Raw genomic sequence first — 13,704 nt, 5'->3', positions numbered from 1 at the left:
CTGTGGCTCTGATTCAGCCCCTCGCCTGGGAACCCCCACATGCCATGGGTGCAGCCCTAAAAAAGAGAAGGAAGGAGAGAGAGAGCGAGAGAGAGAGAGAGAGAGAGAGAAGAGAGAGAGAGAGAGAGAGAAACCCTGTCTCTGGGAGCTAATAGCCTAGTCAAGTTAGACAGATGATAAACATCAGAAATTTGCAAGTGACATTTTAGACGGTTAGATACTACAGGGAAAAGAGCAGAGCAGGGAAGAGAATAGGGCGCGTGGAGGAGGGACCACGTAAAATTGGGCAGGTCAGGGATGGCCTCCCTGAGATGGTGACATTTGAGCAAAGCCTCTGCATGAGGTGAGGGAGTGAGCCGAGTGTAATCCAGAGGACGGCAAGAGCAGATCCTGAGGCTTGGTGACTGGCAGTGACAGGAGGAACGCATCCCAGGGCAGCTCAAGCAGAGAGAGCGAGTGGGAGGAGATGCAGGGCTGCAGGCCAGACCACACGATGGGGGGAGCTGACCGTCCTCGCCTCACCCCCTCTGCAGATCGACAACCAGCGCTCACGCCTGCCTGTCTCCCTGGCCGAGGGCCGCCTGCACGTGTACCAGAGCGGGACACAGGCCGTGGTGGAGCTGGACTTCGGGCTGGTGGTCACCTACGATTGGGATGCCCAGCTGGCACTGAGCCTGCCCAAGCGCTTCCAAGACCAGGTGTGCGGACTGTGTGGCAACTATAATGGCGACCCCGCTGATGACTTCCTTACATCTAACTGGGAGCAGACTTCTGATGCTGTGGAGTTTGCTAGTAGCTGGAAGCTGGACGATGAGGACTACCTATGTGAGGATGGCTGCCAGAACAACTGTCCTGCCTGCACCCCAGACCAGACCCAGCACTACGAGGGCAGCCGTCTCTGCGGCATCCTGACCCAGCCCAACGGCCCCTTTGCCGCCTGCCATGGCGCCCTGGACCCCCAGCCCTTCCTAAAGGACTGTGTATATGACCTGTGTGTGGTCAATGGGGAACGGGTCAGCCTGTGCCGTGGCCTCAGTGCCTATGCCCAAGCCTGTGTGGAGCTTGGCATCTCTGTTGGGGACTGGAGGTCACCAGCCAGCTGCCGTGAGTAATGCCCTGGTGGGGGCTGGGAGCACATAATGGGAGGCAGGGGCCCCTTGCATCTGCTCAACACCTGAGCATCTACTGTGGTCCAGCCTGGAGCTGGACCATGCCAGGGACACAGCAATGGCCAGGATGGCCAGGATCTGCCCACAGTGAGCCTAAGGTTGGGGCAGACATGTGACTATACAGTGACAGTCCAGAGTGGTCATGGCTGGGATGGGAGAGGCACAGGTAGAGTGGTCAGGGCTTGATGGGGGAAGTTCAAGGGAGGTATGGGAGACCAGAGACGCTTCCTGACTCAGCCTAATCAGAAAGGGATGACTAATCTGAAATCCATAGGAAGGATTGGAACGAGACAGGAAAGGGAAGGCAGGAAGTGGGTTCCCAGCTGAGAGAAGGGCATGTGCAAAGCCTTGGCATGCGCTGTAATCCTCAGAGTCCCTAAGCAGACATGTAAACGTGTTTTCATTTATAACTTTTCTACGACTCCCTATGTCTTCTAGATAAAGTCCAAGCTTCAGAGCTGGGTATCCATCCACTGATCATTCATTCATTTAACATGTATTCCCAGAGCCCCTACCTGACCCCATCCCTATGCTGGTGATGGACACAGTGGGGGCCAACCCACACCTGTCCCTGTCCTTGGGAGGCTCCCAGAGAAGTGTTCAGGAAGCAGAAAGGCTAGGGCAGGAAGGAAGAGGAGGCTTCAAGGGCCAGGCCCCAGGGCTTGAGACTCCAGAGAGGGCTAAGTCTGGGGGAGACACTGAGGCCACTTGGAGTTTGTCTTGGTCACTGCTGTTTGAGGAACCCAAGCAATCATCTCTGCAGTGAGGACTGGGCATCTCCTGTGGGCCAGGCCCTGTCCTTGGTGCTGAAGACTCAGCATGTTTGAGACAGATTTTATAATCCTAGCAGGGGAGACAGACAGTAAGCAGTAAACTATGGAATACCTTCAGAGAGCAAAAGGAGCAGAGTTCGTGTGATCAGAGCAAATGGAAGGCTGATGAAGAGAAGGCTCAGGGAAGGTCTTCCTGAGGAGGTCCCATTTGTGCAGTCGGAGTCAGCTAAGTAATAATAGTGCTCACAGGGTGTCTCCACCTAGGTGGACCCCCTGTGCCATTAGAACTACTATTACCCCATTTCACTGATAGAGAAAGTGAGGCACAGGGAGATTGGAGTTGTTTGCTTACAATTACACAGTTGAGAAGGGGAGAGCTGGGATTTGAACCCAGGCCATCTGGGTTCCAGTAACCTTCTCGTAACCACATGCTACCCTGCTTTCTGAGGAAAGGCCCATAGAGGCAGAGGGAACAGCCAGTGCGAAGGTCCTGAGGCAGGAGTGTGAGGACCAGAGAGGAGGCCACTGTGGCTGTGGCAGAGTGAGCCAGGGGGAGAGTGAGAGGAAATGACAAGGAGGCGATGGGCCTGATGGTCAATTATGGGAAGCCTCTGGACCAACAGAACCCTAGCCTTTATCCTGAGCAAGATGAGCCGCAAGAGGGCCTGGAGCAGAGAGGCACCTCATCAAGGGTTCATGGGCTCCCTGTGGCTGCCTGTGAGGAACAGGATGGGAGGAGGGATGGGAGCAGTGGGGAGAGGGGCAGGAGGCTGCTGGGGTGAACAGGACCAGGGCAGGGACTGCAGTGAAAGGAGAAGAGGGCAGATTCCGGATAGATCTTGAATGTGGAGTTCACAGGATTTACTGACAGGTTGGCTGTCAGTGAATGAGGGAAAGGGAGTCAGCTGTATCTCTGAGGTTTGGGGTCTGCAGGCGGAAAGGATGGATGTGCCATTAACCGCGATGGGGAGCTCTCAGGAAGGAGCTGGGTCGGGCAGAAAAGACCCAGCACGTTCTGGGTTGGGCGTCGGTCGAGGGCTGCTGCACTGGCCTGACCCACCCTCCCTTGTCGCCGCAGCCCTGTCCTGCCCCGCCAACAGCCGCTACCAGCTCTGCGCCCCCGCCTGTCCTGACTCTTGCAACCCCACCGCGGTGCCGTCCAACTGCTCTGAGCGCCCGTGCGTCGAGGGCTGCGTGTGCCTCCCGGGCTTCGTGGCCAGCGGCGGCGCCTGCGTGTCGGCCTCGTCCTGCGGCTGCACCTTCGAGGGCCGCCTGCTCGCGCCGGGCCAGGAAGTGTGGGCCGACAAATACTGCCAGCGGCGCTGCACCTGCGACGGCGGCACCGGGCAGGTGCGCTGCAGCGACACGCAGGGCTGCCCCTCGGGAGAGCGCTGCCGCGTCCAGAACGGCTTCCTCGGTTGTTACCCCGACCGCTTCGGGACCTGCCAGGGTTCCGGGGACCCGCACTACGTGAGCTTCGACGGCCGGCGTTTCGACTTCATGGGCACCTGCACGTACCTGCTGGCCGGCTCGTGCGGCCAGGCCACAGGGCTGCCGGCCTTCCGGGTGCTGGTGGAAAACGAACATCGGGGCAGCCAGACCGTGAGCTACACTCGCGCCGTCCGCGTGGAGGCCCGTGGTGTGAAGGTGGTCGTGCGCCGGGAGTACCCTGGGCGAGTGCTGGTGAGCGAAGGGCGCCCGGGGCCGGGCGGAAGGGCAGGGGATCCCCCTTCAGGAGCAGGGGTCTGGCCCCTGGGATAGGCTGGCGGTCTGTTAGAACACCTCGTGGCCAGTGCTTAGGCCGGGGAGGGGGGGCGCCCCCACCCAGGCCTGGCTGTGTGACTGTCCCCTGGGTGCCTGTTTTGTCCTCTGATAATATGGGGCTGCCTCCCCACTGGGAGCCACTTCACAAGTGGTTGCACAGACTTGACGAATTAACATTTGCAGGATGTTTAAAAGGGCCTTGGCACCCAGCAAGTGTTCAGTCAAGGTTGACTGCACATTTTATTGTTATGAACCCTCCAAAGTTATAGATCTGTAAATTTTTCCAGAGGACGACTGATTTTCAGAGAGTAAGGTGACATGTGAAAGGTTGGGAACTAGAGGTCGAGGGTACAGAGGGAGGGGGTCTCCCAGGTGGGCCCACGATGGCAGGTTTCTGTTCAGAGGCTCCTTACAGGGTCCACCACCTAGAAGAAGTCAAGAACCATGGATTTTGTCTTTAAAAAATGGAGAGTGGGAATACTGTGAGAGTCACAACAATAACTAATTACTAATAAGTCTTGAGCAGTTTGAGGCAGTGCCCCCCGCCTTGGGAGAAGGATAAAAGTGGAAATTGAAACCTAAGAGAACTTGCCATGTGCCAGGCACTACACTAAACCCTTTACAGGTCTTAACGTGTAATCCTTAGAATGGCCTTGGAGGAAAGGAAATTCTGCTCATGAACTTTAGTGTTTGGCATAGAGAAGCTTCTAGATAAATAGAGGGAATAACTGCTAATATTTATGCTTCATCTCTCTGAGATGACATTTAAGCTAAGGCTTGAATAATGATAGCCAACACATAAGTCACTTCTGTGTACTAAATGCTTGCGATAAAGCAACTCATTTAATTTCTAGAACAACCCTAGAATTAGCTAATCTTGTTAGATAAGAAAACTGAGGCACAGAGAGGTTAAGCACCTATTCAAGGTCAAACAGCTAATGAATGGCAGAGCCAGGATTTGAAGCCAGGATGTCTGGCTCGAGTCCATACTCTTAACCTCTACATTCTAATGCCTCTCCTGAAGACAGAGATGGAACAGGCAGGGAGAGAAGCGGCTGGAAGAGTGTTCCAGGCAGAAGGAACAGCAAGCGCAAAGGCTCTGAGGCAGGAACAAACATGAGGGGTAGAGGAGAAGCATGGAGACCAGTGAGGCTGGAATGGAAGGAGGTAGGGGATGACATAGAGGTGACTGTGATGGAGGCTTTTGATTTAGGCTGAAACCTGAGGGCTGAGGGAGAGACCACCAGGTGAAGAGTGGTGGTTCCCAGGCAGAGGGGTCCGTGGGTACAAAGGCTGAGGCGGGACTGAGCTTGAAGAATGCAGAACAGCATGGGGCCAAGGAGGCTGCACCTGAGCGAGTAAGGCTGGGGAGATGAGATAGAGAGACTGGCAGGAGATAAGGTCAGAAAGGGGAATAAGCAGGCCCTAGTGGGTAGAGGATTTCATTTTTAAGCTGAGATGTGAAGGGTGGTGGGCAGGCAGTCAGACAAAGAATAAGGATGTGGAAGAGGGTAGGTATGTTGCAGTCAGCGGGTACAGCAGGTGCAAAGGCCCTGAGGCCGGGCTGAGCTTGGTGAATTCAGGAGAATATCGAAATGCCCGCATGGCTGGAGTTGCAATTCTAGGGAATGAGGCAGTCCTGGAAAATTAAATTGGAGAGCAGTGAGGCTCAGAGCATGTATGACCTCGGAGGGGTTTGAATCAAAGCTGATGCCTAGAAGATGAAGCAGAGGTGGCCTAGTAAAGCATGATGTGGGAATTCCAGGAAGAGGTCACAGCAAGTGCAAAGGCCCAGAGGTGGGAATGCACTTGATATGTTCTGGGAGACAGCAAGGCAGCGGAGGGAGCAATGTGGGAGGTGATGCAGGCACAAAGGTGGACAGAGCCAAGGTTAGGCAGCATGTTCTAGAGAAGGGGCTTAAATTTAAGCCAAGTCCTGAAGGATAAAGGGAAAGCAGCCAGGAGAAAAGTGGTAGGTGGTGTTCTTGGCAAAGGGAAAAAGCCGTAAAGTTGGGCTAAACTGGGAGAGTTAGAGGACTATCAAGAAAGCCAGTGTGGCTGGAGCAGAATGAATGAGGAGGGACGACAGGGGGAGGGAGGTAATGGGGAGACAGATCCTGTGGGCTTTGAAGGCCATGGGTTAGGGATTTGGATTGAAGCAGATACTTGAAGGATGAAGAAAAGTGGATGGTGTGCCAGGCAGAGGGAACAGCAAGTGCAAAGGCCCTGGGGTGGGAATCAGACATAGCGCTCAAGAGAATAGCAAGGAGCCCAGAATAGCCATGAATACCCTGACCCCTTGGTCCTCCCACATCTCTCCCCAGGTGGATGACATCCTTCAGTACCTGCCTTTCCAGGCAGCAGATGGGCAGGTGCAGGTGTTCCGCCAGGGCCAAGATGCCGTTGTGCGCACAGATTTTGGCCTGACTGTCACCTACAACTGGAATGCCCACGTGACTGCCAAGGTGCCAGGCAGCTATTCTGGGGCCCTGTGCGGGCTCTGTGGCAACTTCAATGGGGACCCAGCTGATGACCTGGCTCTGCGGGGTGGAGGCCAAGCTGCCAACGCACTGGCCTTCGGGAACAGCTGGCAGGAGGAAACGAGGCCCGGCTGTGGAGCAACCAACCCAGGTGACTGTCCCAACCTGGACTCCCTGGTGGCCCAACAGCTGCAGAGCAAGAAGGAGTGCGGGATCCTTGCCGACCCCAATGGGCCCTTCCGGGATTGCCACAACACCCTGGACCCCCAGGGCGTTGTGCGGGACTGTGTCTACGACCTCTGCCTGCTGCCAGGCCAGTCTGGACCACTGTGCGATGCACTGGCCTCCTATGCTGCTGCATGCCAGGCCGCCGAGGCCACTGTGTACCCCTGGAGGAACGAAGAACTCTGCCGTGAGTACCGGGAGTAACAGCTGGGGGTGGGGGGGTGTTCAGCTTTATGTACATTCATTAGTATATAAATATCATTAAGTCATTTAATTTTCATTATAGCCCCATGAGGTGGGGGCTGTGGCTAACATTTAACAGATCCGGAAACACAAGCTCAAAAGGACTGTTAAATGCCTGGGGGCATGACAGCTAAGAAGTCGAAGGTATAGTAAATATTTGTAAGATGACTCAATATATCTGGTGGCCCCGGGTCTGTTTCCCATTTGGCTGCTGTCATTCAGAGAGGAGCAGCAGCTGCCTTTAGAAGGAAGTTGGTCCCCTTTCCCATTTCTTCTTGGTCCCCTTCTGGCTTACTTCACTCACTCACAACATGTGCCTGGACCTGCGGGCAGTCAGTTTGAAACCATGACCTCAGACGTAGGTGCAGGAATGGTCTTCAGGTGTTTTTTGCTTCCCTATAAAAGAAGTCTGAAACACCATGCGTCCCTTCACCAAATGTTTATCTTTCAAAATTTATTGTTGGGAGTTCTGTGGTGGCTCAGCAGGTTATGAACCCAACTAATATCCATGAGGATGCGTGTTCAATCCCTGGTCTCGATCAGTGGGTTAAGGATGTGGCGTTGCCGTGAGCTGTGGTGTAGGCTGGGATCCTGCATTGCTATTGTTGTGACTGTGGCATAGGCTGGCAGCGGCAGCTCTGATTCGACCCTAGCCTGGGAACTTCCACATACCACAGGTATAGCCCTAAAAAAGTAAAAATAAAAAATAAAAAATAAAAAATAAAATGTATTGTTGAAATAGAATAGTTATTCAAAAATATGTATGGATAATAAGTGAACAGCTTGACCAGTTTTCTGCAAGAGAACAAATATGTACCCAGTCCCAAAATCAAGAAAAAGAGCATACCGAGTCCCCCACCCTGAGAAGCCCCTCATGCCCCCTCCCCAGCACTGTGCGCCACGAGGTCACCACTGGTCTGACTTCTAAAGATGTTGACCTTCATATAAGTGGGACCACACGTCTCTAGTTTTTCATCCTAAATAATCACAGAAGATGTAATTTCCAGCAAATGGTAACTTTTGATGTTAAAAAAATCTTTTTATTATGGAAAAACTTGAACATCTTTAAAAGTAGAGAGAAGAGGATAATGAACCCTCATATATCCATCATTTAGTTTCCACAATTATCAACATAATATTGACATTTAAAAAAAATTTTTTTAGGGCCACACCCACGGCACATGGAGGATCCCAGGCTAAGGGCTGAATTGGAACTGCAGCTGCCAGCCTACACCACAGCCACAGCAACACCAGATCTGAGCCATGTCTGTGACCTACACCATAGCTCACGGCAATGCTGGATCCTTAATCTACTGAGCGAGGCCAGGGATCGAACCGGCGTCCTCATGGATACTAGGCAGATTTGTTTCCACTGAGCCACAACGGGACCTCCCAAAATAAAATTCTTACTTGGCTTATATTACTCTTTTCAACACATTGAACAGATAGACACCACACAATGGGACATATCACCATTAACTGAAAAATACTTGATAAATACACGAATGTCACATCATTCCTTTTTTCCTTCAACTTATATTCATTCAACACATATTTGTTGAACCCTTGCTATCTTCCAGGTGCTGGGGAGACAGTGGGAGAGAAAACAGGAAAAAAAGTCCCTACTCTCCTGAAGTGACCTTCTAAGGGTTTTTAGTTCCAGCAGAATTTAACCTAATGTAATTACCTGCATATATATTTAAAAAAAAAAAAGTCCCTTTCTTTTTTTCCTTTTTGGTCTCACCTGTGGCATGTGGATGTTCCTGGGCCAGGGATCGAACCTGAGCCACAGCTATAACCAGAGCCACAGCAGTGACAACACTAGGTGCTTAACCCACTGTGCCACCAGGGAACTCCAAAAGTCTCTTTTTTGATCACTGCATCAATTAGTTTTTGCTGGATAACATCAAATTTATTTGAGGATGGAAACATCCCAAACCTTAGTGGATTCAAACAGCATGTATTTATTGTTTCTCAGGATGCTGGGCGCTGCGCTGTCCTCCTGGTCTAGGTTAGCGTACCTTACCTCTGCGGGCTGCTGGCCCCTCCACAGAGGCTGGGAGGGTCTACAGTGGCCTGACTCACATCTGGCAGTTGTCAGGCTGGTTGCTTTGGGGGGGTCTCCGTGGGAAGTGCTTGTCTCTGCTCTGCTTGGTCTCATCTTCCAGCCAGCTAGCGCAGCCTCTTCACACAGTGGTCTCAGGGTTCCAAAGAGGAGCAAGAGCGGACACCTCCCACTGGGCAAGCGCACTCTGGCCCTCTGGTTGGCATCACATCTGTTCAGGTCCCATTGTCCGAACCCAGTACCACAGCCAAGCCTAGAGGAAGAGGTGGTCATCCTCAGTCTGTCACGACCCCCGTTGTACTTCTCTGCCACAAACATAGACATGAGAGAACAACACTTCATAATTTGTAGAAACATCGGAAACCATAGACTCTGTTTTTTAAAAAAAGGACAGAGTGAGATATCATGGCAAGTTCTGTTAGTACACAACCGATAAAAACATTAAACAGACGGAGTTCCCATTGTGGCGCAGCAGAAATGAATCCAACTAGTATCCATGAGGATGCGGGTTCGATCCCTGGCCTCACTCAGTGGGTTAAGGATCTGGCACTGCCGTGAGCTGTGGTGTAGGTCGCAGACCTGGCTCGGGTCTGGCATTGCTGTGGCTGTGGCGTAGACCGGCAGCAACAGCTCTGATGAGACCTGTAGCCTGGGAACCTCCATGTGCCACAGGTGTTGCCCTAAAAAGACCCCCCAAAATAATATTAATTAATTTAAAAAACTAAAATTGTCCCTTCACGTCCCCAGAGGTTTTCACACCCAAGGGCAGTACCCCATGCTAGCATTCAGGACTGTTCTCTTCTGTAAAGTGAGAGAAGCTTGCCAAAGGGACGGTGGGAAAGGAGATGCTGCTCCCTCAGAGGCTCATTCTCAGGTCAGTCGTTTCAGGAAGGACTCGAATGAGTTGGAGCCAGGACTTGTGAGGCACCCTTCCCATCGGGCAGGTCCTGTTCCAAGGACTTTACAATTCTCATTTCATCCTCACCATCACCCTGGGAGATGGCATCTTTCCTATCCCTATTTTTAAAAATGAGGAAATGGAACCAGAGATATTAGGTAACTTGCCTGGGATCACACAGCAGCACAGCATGATTTGAGCCCAGGAAGCCTGGCTCCTGGATTTGTACTATGAATTGCTGTGTTCTGTGGCCTCTGTAGAAATTGAGAATCTCTTATTTCCTTAAGCTACTCTTGCCCTTGGACCCCTTCGAAGTTCTAGAAGACTGAGTTGTGAGGACTCAGACAGGGGTGGGGCCTGAACCCATGTGCCCAGCTCCAGCTTCACCAATTGCAGATGTTTTGCTATTCTCATTCCTCCACCTCCTCTCCTACCACCCCTTTCTTCATTTATTTTGTGGAAATATTTTATTTATTTATTTTTAATTTTTTTTTTATTTTTTGCTTTATAGGGCCACACCCGCAGCATATGGAGATTCTCAGGCTAGGGGTCCAATCGGAGCTGCAGCTGCCAGCCTACACCACAGCTCACGGCAACGCCGGATCCTTAACCCACTGAGCAAGGCCAGGGATCGAACCCGCAACCTCATGGTTCCTAGTCAGATTCGTTAACCACTGAGCAACGATGGGAACTCCGTGGAAATGTTTTAAAGTAAATTCTAGACACAGGAGTTTTCCCATAAATACTTTAGTAAACATCTCCACCAGATAGGAGTTTTAAGAAACACGGCCACAACACTGTTATAACAAAAATAACACTAATTCCTTAACATCATCTAACACCCAACCTGGGTTCAAATTTTTTCAATTGTCTAAAAGTGTTTTTTTTTTTTTAAGTTTATTTGAATCTAGATCAAGACAAAACCCACACAGTGCATTAGGTTGAGTTTTTAAACCATTTCTATCCTGTAATAACCCCCTTCCCCCCAACAGTTATTATGAAATCTTTCCAATATACAAAAAAGTTGAAAGAAACACGCAGTGACTACCCATATTCCTAGCATCTGGATTCTAGCATCTGGATTTTACCACACTCGTTTTATCACAGGTCTATCCCTCTGTCCACTCCTCCTTGTGTTCATGCCATTTATTGAGGAAAAACAAAAAACAACAACAAAAAAAAAACAGGTCATTTGTCCTGTAGAATTTCCTGCCTTCTGGATTTGGCTCATTGCTTCTTCGTAGCTTTTCGAACTTGTCCCTCTGTCCCCAGATGCTCTTGTAAACCAAATATTGGATCTGTGCCGGTGCCGTCCCATAGAACCTTGGTGATGGGGGGAATGTTCTCTATCGGCGCTGTCCCAGCTGGTTGCCGCTAGTCACGTGTGGCTGTTGAGCCCTTCAAGAGGAGCTCGTGTGACCAAGACATGAAACCTTCAATTTTAATTAGCTTACATGGAAAGGACCACATGTGGCTGTCATATTGGACAGTGCAGATAGAGGCTTGATTGGGTTGTTTCAGGTTTTAGTTGTTTTGTTCGTTTGTGGAAACCTCCTGTTTTACCATCTGGGATGACTGGAGACTGGAGACAGAAACAGGGATTCTTTTAATTTTTTTCTTTACCATACTAGCCACATATTTTAATTTACTGTAGATTACTGCTACTACCACTGTATTACTACCATAGAATGAAGAAGCGAAAAATACCATATTCACAGAGTTCCCGTTGTGGCTCAGCTGGTTAAGGACCCCACGTTGTCTCTGTGAGGGTGCAGCTTGATCTCTGGCCCTGGCCTTGCTCAGTGGGTTAAGGATCTGGTGTTGCAGTGAGCTGCCATAGGTTGCCTAAGTCGCCTGTGCAGCTTGGATCCAGCCCTTTGGCTGTGGTATAGGCCGGCAGCTGCAGCTTGGATTGGACCCCTAGCCCCAGAACTCTCATAGGCTGCAGATGCAGCCGTAAAAAGAAAAATATAAATATTACACTCACAGATACACTGCATAGATCCCACACACACTTCGCACACATATGCATGTTTAAAATTTGTACCACAGTTCCACAATTGTTACCACCTTAAAAAAGGTCATAAACCCATGGTTAAACTGGAATAGAATCTTAACTATCAGGATTAGATTAACTGCAATGTGTTTCCCAGGCCCCAGTGAACAGAGGGCCTCCTGCTGCTGGACCTTACAGGTCTGGGGATGTGTGCACGCGTGTGTGTCGGGGGTCCATCGTGTCACCAGGAGCAGGGGTTCTTGATCCTGACGTCCCTCTCTCTGCAGCGCTGAGCTGCCCGCCCCACAGCCACTACGAGGAGTGCTCCTACGGCTGCCCGATGTCCTGTGGAGACCTCCCAGTGCTTGGGGGCTGCGGCTACAACTGCAAAGAGGGCTGTGTGTGTGACGAGGGTTTCGTGCTCGACGGTGAGTCCTGCGTGCCGCTGGCCTCCTGCGGCTGTGTGTACCAGGGTGCCTACCACCCACCCGGCCAGACCTTCCACCCGGGACCGGGATGCGATTCCCTTTGCCACTGCGAGGAGGGCGGCCTGGTGTCCTGTGAGCCCTCCAGCTGTGGTCCGCACGAGGCCTGCCAGCCATCCAGTGGCGTCCTGGGCTGTGTGGCTGTGGGCTCTGCCACCTGCCAGGCTTCAGGAGACCCGCATTACACCACCTTCGACGGCCGCCGCTTCGACTTCATGGGCACCTGTGTGTACGCGCTGGCTCGGACCTGTGGGACCCGGCCTGGCCTGGCCCAGTTTGCTGTCCTGCAGGAGAATGTGGCCTGGGGCAATGGGAAAGTCAGCGTGACCAAGGCGATCACTGTCCAGGTGGCCAACTTCACCCTGCGGCTGGAGCAGAACCAGCGGAAGGTCACGGTGAGAGCAGGCGCAGTCGGTGAAGGGGTGGGGTCTGCCGGTGGAGCATGCGCAGCGCTCAGCCCAAGGGTGGGTGGTGCAGAGCTCAGGCTGGAATGGGGAGCCCGAGGTCCCCGAGGAGAGGAGGTTCCAGGCGGAGCCTACAGTGGGGAACCAAGGAGGGAGGAGGCCCACCTGGACCTCCTCCCATGTGGCTCAGTCTCCCCTCTCCCTGCCCCTTGATTACCTCCGCTGGGCATTCCCCCCCCCCCCGCCCCCGCTTCTGCTCCGTCTTCCCCTCCATCCCGGTCCCTCCCCCCCTCCCCTCCCCCCCCTCCATCCCGGTCCCTCCCCCTCCATCCCGGTCCCTCCCCCTCCATCCCGGTCCCTCCCCCTCCATCCCGGTCCCTCCCCCAGCCGCCTCCTGGTCTCACAGCCAGTGGCAGAACATGATGCAGTCGGAGGTTGGGAAAGTTCAAGGACAGGAAAAGGTTCAAGGATAAAGGGCAATGTGTGCGTGACCCCATCAGCTCTTAACAACCACAACAGCAATAACAGCAGTGATGGTTTTTACATGGCTGACCCTAGACCCTATTGGCTGCCAAGCACTCCACATCCACAGTATCATTTATCCTCACAACAGTAGCCGGAGAGACCATGATTTACTTTATTTTTTGGCGGTCCCATCATTGGCCCGATGCCCCCCCAGAAAAGGCAGGACTTGAAGGCAGGACAGAGTGAAATGGATCCTGTCGTGGACTCTCCATGAGTCCCTCATGGACTCTCCACGATGCGTTCCTGGCCCAGCAGGGTTAGGTCTCTTACAGAAACTGGCATCTGACTTACACTGGCGGGATTTCTCCAGAGATCCCGCGAAAATGCAGGCACATGGCCCTTGTACTAGGAGTGGTGTTGATGATGAGGATGCTGATAAATGGCTGAATTTTCAAGTGCTCACTATGCACTGAACATGCATTAGATGCTTTAATACAGCCTCTGATGTAGCCCACGCTCCTGGAATAGCGCCTGGGCACATAGTTGGCTCTGCAAGTGTACGAGTTCTGAGTATTATTATCTGCCTCTCACTGAAACCCTCAGCTTCTCTCTGAGGTGGAAACTACTCTTATCCCCACTTTATAGATGAGAAAACTGAGGCACAAAGGTTGAGTCACTTGTCCTTAACAACCGCCTGACCCTGCTTGGGAATTCTGATGGTTGACTTGTGTTTTTAA

General features: G+C 52.2%; 1 protein-coding gene across 1 annotated transcript in view; it reads left to right on the top strand.

Moving 5' to 3' along the window:
* The window catches only part of FCGBP (Fc fragment of IgG binding protein), a 43,347-nt gene that overhangs the window by 6,250 nt on the left and 23,393 nt on the right, over window positions 1-13,704 (top strand). The window contains 4 exon segments of the mRNA XM_021094376.1: window positions 534-1,104; window positions 3,021-3,625; window positions 6,031-6,598; window positions 11,901-12,493. Coding sequence (XP_020950035.1) covers window positions 534-1,104; window positions 3,021-3,625; window positions 6,031-6,598; window positions 11,901-12,493 — 2,337 coding nt within the window.

Source organism: Sus scrofa, chromosome 6 (assembly GCF_000003025.6).
Source record: "Sus scrofa isolate TJ Tabasco breed Duroc chromosome 6, Sscrofa11.1, whole genome shotgun sequence".
Classification (NCBI taxonomy): domain Eukaryota; kingdom Metazoa; phylum Chordata; class Mammalia; order Artiodactyla; family Suidae; genus Sus; species Sus scrofa.
Note: the sequence above shows the minus strand (reverse complement) of the source record. Positions and strands in the feature narration are given on the sequence as shown.